This window comes from Sparus aurata, chromosome 6 (assembly GCF_900880675.1).
Source record: "Sparus aurata chromosome 6, fSpaAur1.1, whole genome shotgun sequence".
Lineage (NCBI taxonomy): Eukaryota > Metazoa > Chordata > Actinopteri > Spariformes > Sparidae > Sparus > Sparus aurata.
This window is the reverse complement of record NC_044192.1, coordinates 22,070,290-22,084,230: the sequence shown is the minus strand read 5'-3', so window position 1 is coordinate 22,084,230 and position 13,941 is coordinate 22,070,290. Positions and strand designations below refer to the sequence as shown.

Sequence of the window (13,941 nt, the reverse complement as noted above, 5' to 3'; positions counted from 1 at the left end):
GGAAGAAGACTTCTGCAAGCTGATGATATTTGTTCAGCTGGGGTACAGGCTTGCAAACACACCAACTACAACAGTGGAGAGGATTTCAGGGGAAAGCTCAGTCAAATTGAGGGCTTACTTAAAAAGTGTAGACAAAGTAGCCAATACTTCTGAAAGTGGTGTTTAAGATGTGCTGATAACCGTAACTGTTTCACACAAATTTAGTTTGCCTCATTTTTTTTGTTTGTTTCTTTTTTGAGGACTCATGCACTATAACAACATAATGTCAGTTCTCGAATATAAAAATTACAGAGAAAGCCCATCGCTGTTATCTATTATCGTGGGCCAGTTGTTGATGATGACGAAGCTGTTCCTCAAGGGCCATTTCTCTCCATTATTATTTTTGTTTTCAGCTGAAGAGGAACATAAAATTGTGTTATAGGGAACTACTCTCAGGGAACTCAAATACCAGCCTCCTATGTTGTTTCCTTCAGTGTTAGCTGACCAATGTGATTCCTGTTAGTTGACAGAATGATGATGAACCACACCAACCTAACAGAGGACGACCTCTTCTCCTGCTACAGTCCTTCAGTCGTTGGCTACCGCTACTTTGCTGTGCTGTGGGGATGTGCTGTGACCATCACAGGTACGGTGGGGAACCTGATGACCATTCTAGCCTTCGCCATAGATCATCATCTGAGGACATGCTTCAATGTGCTCATCGTCAACCTGGCTCTAGCTGATCTCCTGTACTGCACCATACTGCAGCCCATCTCAGTTGACTCCTATCTACACCTCAGATGGCGCACTGGTCTGGTGTGCTGCAGAATCTTTGGCCTGCTCCTCCTCCTCTCCAACTCTGTCTCTGTTATCACCCTCTGCCTGATAGCTGGCAGCAGATATCTCATGGTTACAAAGAGGGCTGTGTTTGACCGTGTCTACTCTGACCTTGGTCTTTCTTTACTCATCATCTCAGCATGGACACTAGGCCTGGCCAGCCTTGGCCCACTATGGCATGGTTACATGTTTGTGCCAAAGGTGTGCTTATGTAGTATCGACCGGAATACGTACCATCCCTACCCCACCATCATGCTCTTGTGCTACTTTTTTTTTGGTCTGGGATGTGTTGGTGCATTCTACTTCCTTATCTACAGACGTGTTCGGATTGCATCACAAGCTCTGCTCCGCTATAGGTTCAGCCGCCAATCCTCCAGGAAGAAACCAGCTTCTTCAGCACAAGACATCAGTGACAGTGGAGTGGAGAGCAGTGTAGCCAACACATGTAGCTTTGAGATGAGCAGCCAGGCAGAACTAGCTGAAAATACAGATGAGATCACCAGCCAAAAGTCTTCCCAGTCTACTCACAGCTCTGCCACAGCCGGATCAGCAACCAAGTCTCCCCGTGAGATCATCACTACATCTTCTTTACCAACACCTGCTCCCATAAATGCAGCCTCCTCGTCCCGCTGCACAACCAAAGGAGATGATAAGGAAATGAAGCATGTGACATGCATGTGTTTAGCTGTTTTCCTGGGTTTTCTGTTCTGCTTTGTCCCCTTCCTGTTAATCAACATAGCCGACGAACATAACCGTGCCCCACGGGTTTTGTACATGATCTTTAGAAACCTCACCTGGCTCAACAGCTGTATCAACCCTGTGCTCTATGCTGTCATGAACAGACAGTTTCGACAGACCTACTATGTGCTGCTCACCAGGGCTGCTGCACCGTTCACCTGCCTGTGGACCTGGTGGTCGTCTCTTTGAGGACTTGACCTCATGCAATTGAAAGAGAGATATATGTAAAGTATTTTTCCTCTTACCTGTAGTATGAGTCTGTCTATCAAGATTGGAAATGTGTTCTTTGGCACTTGGAGCACCACAAGCAAGTGCCATCTAGTGCAGACATCAAAACGTTGCAACACACATCTAAACAATCTAGATGGATAAATAGCACTACGTAAGAAGAAAAAAAAATATTCTGGATGTTTTTTGAAAATGCCACTGTCATTGAGATACTGTCAACTCTTTCTTTGTTCATCTGGGTGATTAAAAGGGTAGAGATTAGGAAGCAAAAGGAGAAGGAGCTTGACAGCGTTTGCCTTCAAATGATCAATAATGTAAGGTGTCAAGTTATAAACCAAACACAAAAATTTTATCAAGCTTAATTTGAGGAATTCAAAAATGTGTCCTTCAAAATTCATGTAAATAGTTTGAGCTTACTGTATATGAGGGTATCTGAGGGAAGTTTTCACAAAAAAATCAGCAAATACCAATTTTACACTTGGCTGACATACATTAATATTATGACATTAACTCTCATGTAATGTGTTAAATAACTAATGATGCAAAAGATGCAGGTCATATTTAAGTCATGCTGGAAAAAATTTACTTCAGTCACACTCATCTGATGTGTATAATCACAAGCAATAAGGATCCAAACTGTGATGCACATGGTAGCTTTACTACATGGTTTGAGTAGGTGAAGAGGTGTTAGTGACACAGTAACATGGCCCCAATAACAGCCAGAGTTATACTTTTCTTTTTATTCCTCCCGTGTACTTGACATGTACTGTAACACATCTGGAGGCTCTCAAGAGGATCTCTTTATTACTTACATGACAATCATCAGGCTTTCATTTCAATGTGAAGAGGAACTGATAAATATGTTTCTGTCAAGCATCCTCCAATTTGCAACAGATGACTCTGAATCCAACTCAGAATGTTTTATATGTTATTTTCTGTAAGGGTTCATAACATAAGCAAAACATCAGTGTGAACAAAGGATGCTTAATAACTCAGACCTAGAGGCTGCATATACTTTAGCTCTCTGCTTGTGACCTAATGGGATTAATTCAATAGTAGAAACTTCAGTAGTTCTGCATTTGCTGACATTTCTACACTTGGGCCTGTACGTAATGGTGCACGTAATATTTACTCCTGTGAAACAGACACAGGAAGCGTATGTGGAACAGCAAAAGGTTCAATTATCACATTGTGTTTTAAAGCATTTACTCACATGTGCCAATCACTAATTCATCATAGTTACAGTGAAGAAGTTACTGGAGCCACTAGAGCTGTTTATTTTTTGTTCTTGACAGGACTGATAGACAGTCACAGGTCTTACAGTATGTGAAATGCTATTTCAAACTTAAGAGGTAGTTTGATGAACATTAATCATCCAGGAATTGGAATACAAGTAAATTCATGGTTTTTGGTAATCTCAAAAAATCATGATAAAATCATAGTTGGTGTTCCCATTGAAAAAGTGTATGTAGCTACATTTTTGGGAGTGATAACAAACAACAAACTTACTTGGAAACTTCATATAAAATATATAAAGAGGAAACTGTAAATATGTTGCTGTTTTGAAGAAAGCAATGGACAGTTGAGATTTTGCTTCATCCTCACATATATGTGAAACCTTTTTTAAGGAACCGGAAACTGTAGCAAGCACTTCTGTAACCTTTTTTGTTAACTGCAATAAAAAGAAATGTTTAGTAATTTATGCATTGCATGAATGTGTGAACTATTATTTAAAGGTTTATAAAAAAAAACACACTTTGGGATTGTAGGGCAGGTCAGACACCATCCCAAAGCGCCATTATTTCAAAATCAACTTTTCTTATAAATAGCACCATTAAGTTGGCTGGACCGTAAATGTAGATGATTTAAAACATGAGAAAAGGTACAATTGAAACTGAAATCGGGTGTTAATTGTTAAATCAGTGCAAGATTATATAACTTTGATGGTACAGTGTCTTGTAACAAGGTGAATGGTGTCTCTGTCTCAGCCACTCACAATGACATTTTTACTAGTCACAATGTATTTTTGGATATTCAAAATTACATTTTTTTTTTCCTAGTAAGAATTCTATTGCAGATGTCCAGAATGTTTATTCTAGATATCCAGAATGTAATTGTGGATATCTGAAATTGAAAGCCCAATACACATGAATGGCAAATGTGACGTTATTTGTCCTAAGAAGAATGTTATTGTGGATATCTGAAATGTTCTTTTTGACTAGAAAGAATGGAATTACAGATATATGCAATACATATCCAGTCTAGCTATTAAACGTTAAAACGGCCACTTATACTTTTTAAGATTTTTATATATCTTAAATTTAGTTTTGACTAGTACAATCGAAGTTGTAGATATCTTGAAATAACATTTCTACTAGTAAGAATGTTATTGCAGAAATCTGTAATTACCATTTTGACTAGTGAGAATACAATTTTGACTAGGAGAAATGCTATTGTGACTATCTAAAATGTAATTACAGATAGGAGTGTGGTTCCATTAAATGTTAAAACGGCTTGCCATAGGAGCCGAGTCTGCCTTTGGTATTTTTTCCCTGTGTGTCAAGATTGTCATCACAAATACAATGCCGGTCAGGCAGCTGACGAGTCTCAGACCCAGTTATTTTTACAAAGTCTTAAACGTCAGTCTCTTTCAGACTTTGCACTGTATGAACAATGTTCAATCACTGCTTGCCATTTACAGATGGAAAGATATTGACAAAAAGCCAACAGCCTTAACTTCAACACACATCATAGTATCTCGTTTGAAAAGGAGAGTAAATTGATGTATTCACCCGGTTGTTGTGTTCACATCAGACAAGATGAGGCTGCTGGTAGAGGCTATAAATACTCATGACTAATGAGTCAATTGACCAGAGAATGAATGCTGATTGTACACATTTACAGTGAAGACAAAAGCCAGATGTTGGAAGGTTTTAGTGGGCTCTTTGGCTAGTATAAAGGAAGTTTTAAAGATCCAAGTTTTCAAGACTAACATTGTAATGTAATGAGATATGACAACAATAAATTAGAAATTGAATTGGTTGTATGAGTAATTTGAGTCATTTTCAAATGTTTCAAATCGCTATGTGTTTATATATACACTAGAGTATAGTAATAAGCCACTTAAGGACATAACAGTTATACTAAGTGTATCTGCAATTAAACAGGTTAGGGCACGGAGCAAACATACATTAAGACATGGAAATGAAAAATTTAGTGTCTGTAGAAGCACTTAAGAGAAAGAGGATGTCCTTAAGCTTACACTGCAACAGGAAGACTGACTGGCAGCAGATGAAATCACTGTATACCGCATACTTCACTGTATACCACTGTATACTTCACTAACTACTGGAGCAAGTCATCAACTTAAAGGTGAGAAATTTAACACTGCAAATTTTTTTTTGTTTCAACATTTTCGTTTGACAAAGTAATAACAGTAAAATGATAGAAGACAAATGGCTGAATGCAGTATGCCATCGCTTGTGTCTTACACTGTCTGGCAGCTAAAACAAGCCATTTAAAAACATCACTGTGATGTATTAGTTTATGTGATCGGCAGTTTAGACTAAACGATTCAAATGTAATCCTATTTGTGTGCAGCAAAATGTGCTAATGGCAGCATCTACAATTTACTTAGTGTAAAGAGAGACAACAGATCAGGCTTAGGTCTGTCACTACAGTTATTTTAAAGAGATGGGCATGACAACTGAGTGCTCCATTTGCACATCAGGACTGGTTCAAGACTGAGTATAGAGTAATAATTTTTTTTTTATTTGTAAAACACACACAGACAAATAAATACACATATATATTACATATACAGTGATGGCCAAAATTATTAGAACACTTGGCATATTTAAGAGATTTCAGTTGTTTATGTTGAAATGGCTATTTAAGTACCCATGAAATTAATTAAATATCTACAAAGTCATCATAATGCTAGATAAACCATAGAATAGAGCCTTCATAAGGAGATTTAGGTCATTTTTCTTACAAAAAACAAGCTAGGCCTATTTCTTTATATCACACAATCGTGTTTCTTCAAAGAAGAAGCCAAAGTACTTGTGAAATCGTTGTCAAATGTGATCTTGGTTAAATTGATGGTGATGCAAGAGTCTTAGGACACAGCTGTGTGATTCTTTTGAAGGCCTATCCTGCTCATTAAATGATTGGTAACATCAGGGTTTTGTCACTGAGGCCACACCACCAATTGGCATAAAATTCAAAGCCTCGAGAGGTAGTTGTGAAGCAGCATGTTGCTCTTTGAACATAGCTAAGGTGAATAAGGAGCTAACGAGTGAGCAACAGGTTCGAATAAAGGACTTTTTAGATGCTGGCTGGAGTTATGGCCATGATGCCACCAATTCACACCAGAACAGAAAGGGGAGAGGTAGAAAAAAAAGAAACATTTTGGACAGACAAGTGAAGCATCTCAAAATTCTCAGTCTTAAGGACCGAAGAAAGACCTCACGAGAACTGCATGACGAGATCAACACCACAATGACTAATGGTGAAACAGTGTCTTCAAGAACTGTGTATGAAACTGGGAGAAAGAGGACTTGTTGGCAGAATAGCAGCCAAGAAACCATTACTGAAAGAGAAAAATAGAGTGAAACGCCTGCAATTTGCGAAAGAAGACAAGAAATTGACAAAGGAAGATTGGTTTAAAGTGTTTTTGACTGATGAGTCCAACTTTGAACAGTTTGGCAACAAGCAAAGAGTGTATGCTTGGTGGAGGGAGGGGGAGAGATATAAAAATGAGTGTCTCTTGCCAACAGTGGGGCCATTTTGAGCCTCAGGAACAGGTGACTTGGTGAAAATTGATGGCATCATGGATAAGAAAGTATACCTGGTGAGGCACGGAGTACCATCTGGGAGTCGTCTTTTTGGGCCTGGATTTATTTTCAGGACAATGACCCTAAACATTCTTCTACTTGCAACAGAAGGAATCTGCTGGAATATTGGAAACAATGGACTGGCTCCCTCAAAGTCCGGATCTCAACCCCATCGAGCAAATTTGGGGCGAGTTGGAAAATAAACTGGACAGATTAATTGTGCATTCAAAGGAAAATCTTTGGCCTGAGTTATAGAAGTCATGGGATAACATTAGTGTCGAAGTTCTCAGGAAATATATTGACACTATGCCAGAGAGATGTGCTGCTGTAATTGATGGACATATCAAATATTAAAGTCAAAGTGGATGAAAACAGTAGGACTCACTTCATATGATATTTGTTGTGCTCAGAGCATCCATCTGCATGTTTCATGAACATAATTAAATGAAATCATCTTTTGGAGGCAAAAAAGGTCAATATATTCAGATCTGTCAGGTGTTCTAATAATTTTGGCCACCATTGTACATAGATATATACTGTATGTAAACTCAATGAATATAAATGTAAAATGACTCTATTCTATGCTTAAAGTGTTCAACCAAAAGGCCTGCACAGTTCCAGATAATATTCAACTTCTTTAGTCAGACATTACTGGAGATCACAGGTGGTATCAGTAGCAATACTGTGTAAAACTATTTCAAAGATTCAATACTGATATTTTTCAATATTTTTGACAACACTACAACAGTGATGTTTAAGATTTGTCATTGTGTTTGTTTTTTAAGTACTATTAATTTTGAGTAATAAAAAGCCCATCCTTATTATTTAACATCTTTATTGGATTAAGTGGGCCAGTTGATGATATTGACAAACCTGTTCCTCCAGGACCATTTTTCTCCATTATGATGTTGGTTTTCAGATGAAGAAGAGGAATATAATATAGTATATGATAGAATTACTCGAGGAACTCAAATACCAGCCTCCTATGTTGTTTCCTTCAGTGTGGTTTGTTGTAATTTGTTGGCCAATTTGCTTCCTATTTAATAGTTGACAGAATGATGATGAACCACACTAACCTAACAGAGGACGACCTCTTCTCCTGCTACAATCCTTCAGTCGTTGGCTACCGCTACTTTGCTGTGCTGTGGGGATGTGCTGTGACCATCACAGGTACGGTGGGGAACCTGATGACCATTCTAGCCTTCACCATAGATCCTCATCTGAGGACACGCTTCAATCTGCTCATCATCAACCTGGCTCTAGCTGATCTCCTGTACTGCACCATACTGCAGCCCATCTTAGTTGACTCCTATCTACACCTCAGATGGCGCACTGGTCAGCTGTGGTGCAGAATCGTCGGCCTGCTCATCTTCCTCTCAAACTCTGTCTCTGTTATCACCCTCTGCCTGATAGCAGGTGGCAGATATCTCATGGTTGCAAAGAGGGCTGTGTTCAACCGTGTCTTCTCTGACCTTGGTCTTTCGTTACTTATCATCTCAGTATGGACACTAGGCCTGGTCAGCCTTGGCCCACTATGGCCGGGTTACGTGTTTGTGCCAAAGGAGTGCGTGTGCTCCATTCAACGGAAAACGTACCATCCCTACCCCACCATCCTGCTCTTCTTCTACTTTTTTGTTGGTCTCGGATGTGTTGGTACATTCTACCTCCTTATCTACAGACGTGTCCAGATTGCATCACAAGCTCTACTCCGCTATAGGTTCAGCCGCCGATCCTCCAGGACGAAACCAGCTACTAAAGCAGAAGACACTAATGACAGTGGAGTGGGGAGCAGTATGGCCAACACATGTAGCTGTGAGATGAGCAGCCAGGCAGACCTAGCCCCAACTATACATGAGATCTATTGTGAAAAGTCCTCTCAGTCTGCTATATCCGGACCAAACACCAAGTCTCTCCCTAACATCGTTACTACATCACTTTCACCCACACCTGCTGCCATTAATGCAGCCTCATCATCCCAATGCACAGACTCAGGAGATGGTAAGGAAATGAAGCATGTGACACGCATGTGTTTAGCTGTTTTCCTGGGTTTTGTGTGCTGCTTTGTCCCCTTCCTGTTGATTAACATAGTTGACAAACATAACCATGCCCCACGGGTTCTGTACATGTTCTGCCTAAACCTCACCTGGCTTAACAGCTGTATCAACCCTGTGCTCTATGCTGTCATGAACAGACAGTTTCGACAGGCCTACCATGTGCTGCTCACCAGGGCTGCTGCACCATTCACCTGCCTGTGGAACTTAAAGAGACAGTTCTGCTAAAATCATTGCTTATTTTTAAATTTTTCCATTTATCCACATAGATTATATCAATGTGAGTTGCTGATTTTTATGAAGTTATGCGCTGTAGAGATGTCACACTTCTCTCAAACTAGGTACAGTAGCACTTTGAAGAAAAAAAATCTGAGGCACTCAAGAGGGTAATGATTAAAACGCCTTTATTGGTACATGGCTAGTCTAGTAAAAACATGCCAAGGTGTTTCAGCCTAAAAGGCCTTCGTCAGGGCAAGGGCAAAGTGTTTGTCAGTCACCTCTGCTCATTGTTAAATAGGTGATCAGAGACAGCTGCTCAGTGTGAGCAGGTAAGCAGTCACATGATCAGGATGACTTGCTAATAGGCGAGTTCAAGATCACGCAGCGCAGCGCTGCGCAGCGCTGCATAAATCGTGATGCATGCTGGTTAAAATGTGTCCACGATGACCTGGATGGGAGTGGTTTCTGCTCCGCATCTGATGTCACATGACCTTAAGTTATCGCGGGAGCGAGGCTGCTGCAGAGCATTCGCGCAGTTGCTCTCCAGGTACTGCGCGACCCCAGACCCACCTTCATGACGTCAGGACTTTGCCCTAATTGGCTCTCATCTACGCTGACGTATATGACGTGTGTTTCGATGAATTTCCTTATCCATAAGGCCGCTGCCTCTTTTCTACTCAAATATCAAATACTTTCAGATAAGTAGCAGCTGTGTGGCTGCACCTATGGGATAGTCACCATGAATAAACCTATAAAATCCTTCATGTAACGCAACAACCCTGAAAGATGTCGTCAATAAACTGCTCAGTTCTGTCAGCTTAGGGTGATGATGGAGAAGTGGTTAACTGCTGTGTCCAGTGTTATCTGTACTATCCACTCTTATTAATTAACCCTTTCTGTTCCCGTCACATTAACAATACAAAGAATTATCCTGAGCTATTCTGCATGTGATGAGATGGCGCAGCGGGACAAGGCATCTGATTCAGTCATTTGTTCTGATTATTGTATTTCATTCATTCAGTGAAATGTATTTAATTCATTGTGAAAAATGTTGCTATTAGAAAATGCATCATCTTATGAGTCTGTAGTTATGCTTATTTGTTAAATGTAGTCAGCAAATTCCCCTCAGCTGTGATTTAATCATGATGCACCTAAGCACAGTTGTCATCATAATAATGAATAACTGTTGTAATTGTATTGTTATTGTGCAAGACTTACTATAATGTACCAGATAGACAAAGTTCATATGTATTTAATGGTGACATTACAAGGAAAACAGAACATGATCATTTACAGTAAGACAACATTTAGGCTCTTCATCTACTCTTGATGCGCCACTGTGTGACCGTTTTAAGTGAAGTAATTACAAAGTATCCAAATTTGAAGTTGTTATTGTGACAAAGCTGTCACATTCTGTTGTCTCTAAATATGAACTGTATATATATATATGTATATATATATATATATATATATATATATATATATATATATTGGTTGGTCAATATTGGTCTTGATCCCCGGTCGTCTGCATGCAACACAGCAGCAGTTCCACTGCTCTATTCCCTCAGCCAAAATGTTTTTTTCAAATCAATTTCCTCCACTTCTTCGCCGACGAAGAAGGCAAACACCGCAAGCTCAGCCAAGTCACGTCACGTCTACGGGAAGAGAGAGTGTCCGACTTCATAGCAGCGTTTGTAGCCCCGCCCTGCTGTCGCCAGCAGATCTCGCTGATGCAGTCAGGCAGCAGGAGGTCAACTTGAACGCGCCTAATGACAGAAAAAACAAAAGGTCAAGGACATGGCAGACTATTCTACACCCAAGTAGCACTCCATGCATTCTTGTTTTTTTGATTGTAGGTACAATAGCACTTTGCTTGTGGTAGTCAAAGCACCAGATAGTAGGAAAAAAATCGTTCCTACATGAAACTGCTTACAACAAGGTCTTTAAAATATGCTTAATAACTGGGTCTGATTTCTGAAGAGATATTGCTGTTAAGTCAAATGTTTTTTGTTTGTTTTTTAAATCTGGTTCTGTTACATTCGTGAGGAGACAGACATCTCTGCATCTGATATCTCCTCAATTCTACAAATCACACCAGAACACTTTAAATGGATAAACAGCCCAACAGGTACGTGGAAAAATTTAAGTGGTCTTTTGATTCATATAGTCCCCATATAATATACTGATGTAATAATGTAGTCCAACTTACTTCAAGTTCAGGAGAGTGAGAGGAAGAGAAAGCAAAGAAGCTTCTCTACTGCTCTCTGTGCAAAGTAGTAGGCACATAACAAAGGTAACTTCAACACACCTTTGTCAGAGTGTACAGAGACTCATGCACACGATACAGAAAAATAAACCCTGAGGCATTAGGAAAAGGCTCATTAGGAGAAATTATGTACTCTGCAATTGAAGTTTGAAAACTAAAGCAGCTGCGTTAGGGCCACTTAGTGGTAAGGTTGAAAACTGCATGGTTTGTCTCAGTTTAGATGAAGGTTAAATGTGGAGTCCCACAAAGGATGGAATTGGGCAAAAACATGTTTTATGTGTAAACGAATGAGAGCTGTGATGTATCAGACATACTGCAGTTTCTTTTGTTTGCAGATCGAACAATTATGTTTTGTTCAGGGCAGGATTTAAAGACAATTACAGACAGTAAAGTCTGTAAAATGGTCAAACATAAGAGGTGGCTTGATGAACATAAATCATCACTGAACTGGAATAAACCACTATTGTTTTTGGTAATTGCTTTTTGGTAATTAAAGCTATAACACAAAACTAACTTATTTGGAAACCTCATGTAAAATATATGAAAAGAAATTGTGCAAATGTGTTGCTGTTATAAACAAAGCAAAGGACAGTTTAGATTTTGATGCAAATCATATTTTGTAGAGTTTGCTTATTCTTCCATATTTTGCTTACTGGACAGAGGTGTGGGGCACCAGGTTTACTGTATTGTACTTAACCTTTTTTCCAGGGAACAAAAACTGTAGCAAATACAAATGATCTGCTAACATTTTTTGTTAATCGCACTAAGAAGAAAATGTCTGCAAATGTACGAGTTGTTATTCAGTAGAAGTGTGCTGAAACATTAAAAAATGAGAAAAGGTGCATGTTGGGCCTTTCTAATTGTTGAAACCAAAATATATACGACAGCATTGACTGAGTTTATGGTTGTAAGAAATGTTGATGGGTGATTTCTTTTCTTTTTTTTTTTATGTAATGAGATATGACAACAATAAATAATGATGTAATGGTTGTATGAGTAGTTCAATAATGTGATAATGTTTGTACAATCGTACACAATGAGTATGAGTATGTGTTATGACCAGGGCCTAGGGGGAAACCCTGGCGCAACATGGAAGTGAGACTCCCCTCTTCCTTTCACCTAAGCACCCCTAAGGAGCCAGCCCTTAACCTCTTGGCTTCCAGGCAGGAACCAATCAGCTCACCGGGGCAACCTACAATCACTCAGACACACCTGCAACCAATCATTCACACACACACACACACACACACACACACACACACACACACACACACACACACACACACACACACATACTCTCACTCAAGTAAAAGAGGGTTATTGAAACTGACAAATAGAAACATTTAAGACCTCTAGGGTCGTAACAGTATGAGTAATATAAAATATTTCAAATCACTGCATGTTTGGATGTACAATACAGTATAGTTATAAGCGACTAAGGCTGGGTTGTTCCAACAAGGATCTAATTAATCTAAGATTAGTTCTAATCAGAGATTAGTAAAAATGTCAGAATGCTTGCTACAAAAGGTGAAGATGAACTGGCAGAGAAGACAGGCAGCACACAGACAAGGGAGGTGAGGATAATGAGACGCAAGTAAAACACATCATGAAAGGGGGAACAATCACAACAGAGGGAAACACACAAGGGCATGAAGGGATCTGAAACAAGAGGAGAGTGAGACACCAAAATACAATAAGAAACAGAACGAGAAAGACAAAAGCATGACCTTAGAGCAAATGAGACATGATGGAGACACATGCTCTTTAGTCAACAGCACACCTTGAAGCAGGTAGCAGTGTTGTAATGGAGATATAAACCCCAGCTGGGCTGATGTGCTGAGTCAAACTGTGTCAAGCCTACCTTGGCTTGACACAGTTCAGCTCAGTAATTAATTAAGATGGTACCTTGATAAAAATTAAGCAGCATCACGAAAATCATTTGGCCAGAACATGCTCTTAATTGTATTCCAGTAACTTTATTATTTTGCTCATTACATTTAAAAAAGACTGTTTGAAGTAAATACTGGATATTTGGACTGGTAATTTGAGTTGAAATATTTGGTGCTAAAATAACACATTTAATCTAGGTTTAGAGGAAAAAAAACTAAACTCAGGTTGTAAGTGTGGTTTAAATGTAGTCATTTTTCATATTAAGTAGGTTTTGAAGTTTGGAAAACAGAATTTAAGCTTAAACTTAAACTATGATTTAATCAGGTTTAAAAGTGAATCCTTGTTGGTACAGTCAGCCTTAGACATGCAAATGAAAAATTCAGTGTCTGTAGAGGCAACTTAGAACGAGAGGAAGCCCATAAAATCACACGGTAACAGATAGGATCACTGCATACGCTTCACGACTGGAGGAGCTCATCAAATTAAAGGTGAGATATATAACTTTGCCAATTTTTGTATGTTTCAACACGTTTGTTTGACAAAGTCATTTAAGTAAAATGATGGGAGACGAATGGCTGAATGCTGTTTGTCATCACTTTTGACAGCTAAAACAAGCAATTTAATACATCATCCTGGTGTATTAGTACATGTGATGTGCAGTTTAGACTTAATGATTCAGATATATTCTTAAATTGTGAGCATCATTGTGCTAATGGCAGCATCTACAATTTATTTAGTTTAAAGAGAGACAACAGATCAGGCTACAGTCTTTCTACATTTATATTATTGTAAAAGGTATGAGGACTGAGTTCTGCATTTGCACATCAGGACTGGTTCAACCTATAGAGCGATCACGCAAACACACACATATGCATATAAAATCATTAATTAGAAATGT

The 13,941-nt window shown here is 39.1% G+C and overlaps 2 protein-coding genes across 2 annotated transcripts; both read left to right on the top strand.

Annotated features, from left to right (window-relative positions):
• Positions 1-510: 510 nt before the first annotated feature.
• On the top strand, positions 511-1,743 carry LOC115582912 (G-protein coupled receptor 84-like). The gene has a single exon (XM_030419149.1). The coding sequence runs from the start codon at positions 511-513 to the stop codon at positions 1,741-1,743; it is 1,233 nt and encodes a 410-aa protein (XP_030275009.1).
• Positions 1,744-7,672: 5,929 nt separating this feature from the next.
• On the top strand, positions 7,673-8,896 carry LOC115582911 (G-protein coupled receptor 84-like). Its single transcript, XM_030419148.1, has one exon. It carries the CDS (start codon positions 7,673-7,675, stop codon positions 8,894-8,896), a length of 1,224 nt encoding a protein of 407 aa, XP_030275008.1.
• The last annotated feature ends 5,045 nt before the right edge of the window (positions 8,897-13,941 follow it).

Excerpts from the sequence above, each read along its gene's own strand:
- LOC115582912 (XM_030419149.1), top strand. The coding sequence starts at position 511 with ATGATGATGAACCACACCAACCTAACAGAGGACGACCTCTTCTCCTGC.
- LOC115582911 (XM_030419148.1), top strand. The coding sequence starts at position 7,673 with ATGATGATGAACCACACTAACCTAACAGAGGACGACCTCTTCTCCTGC.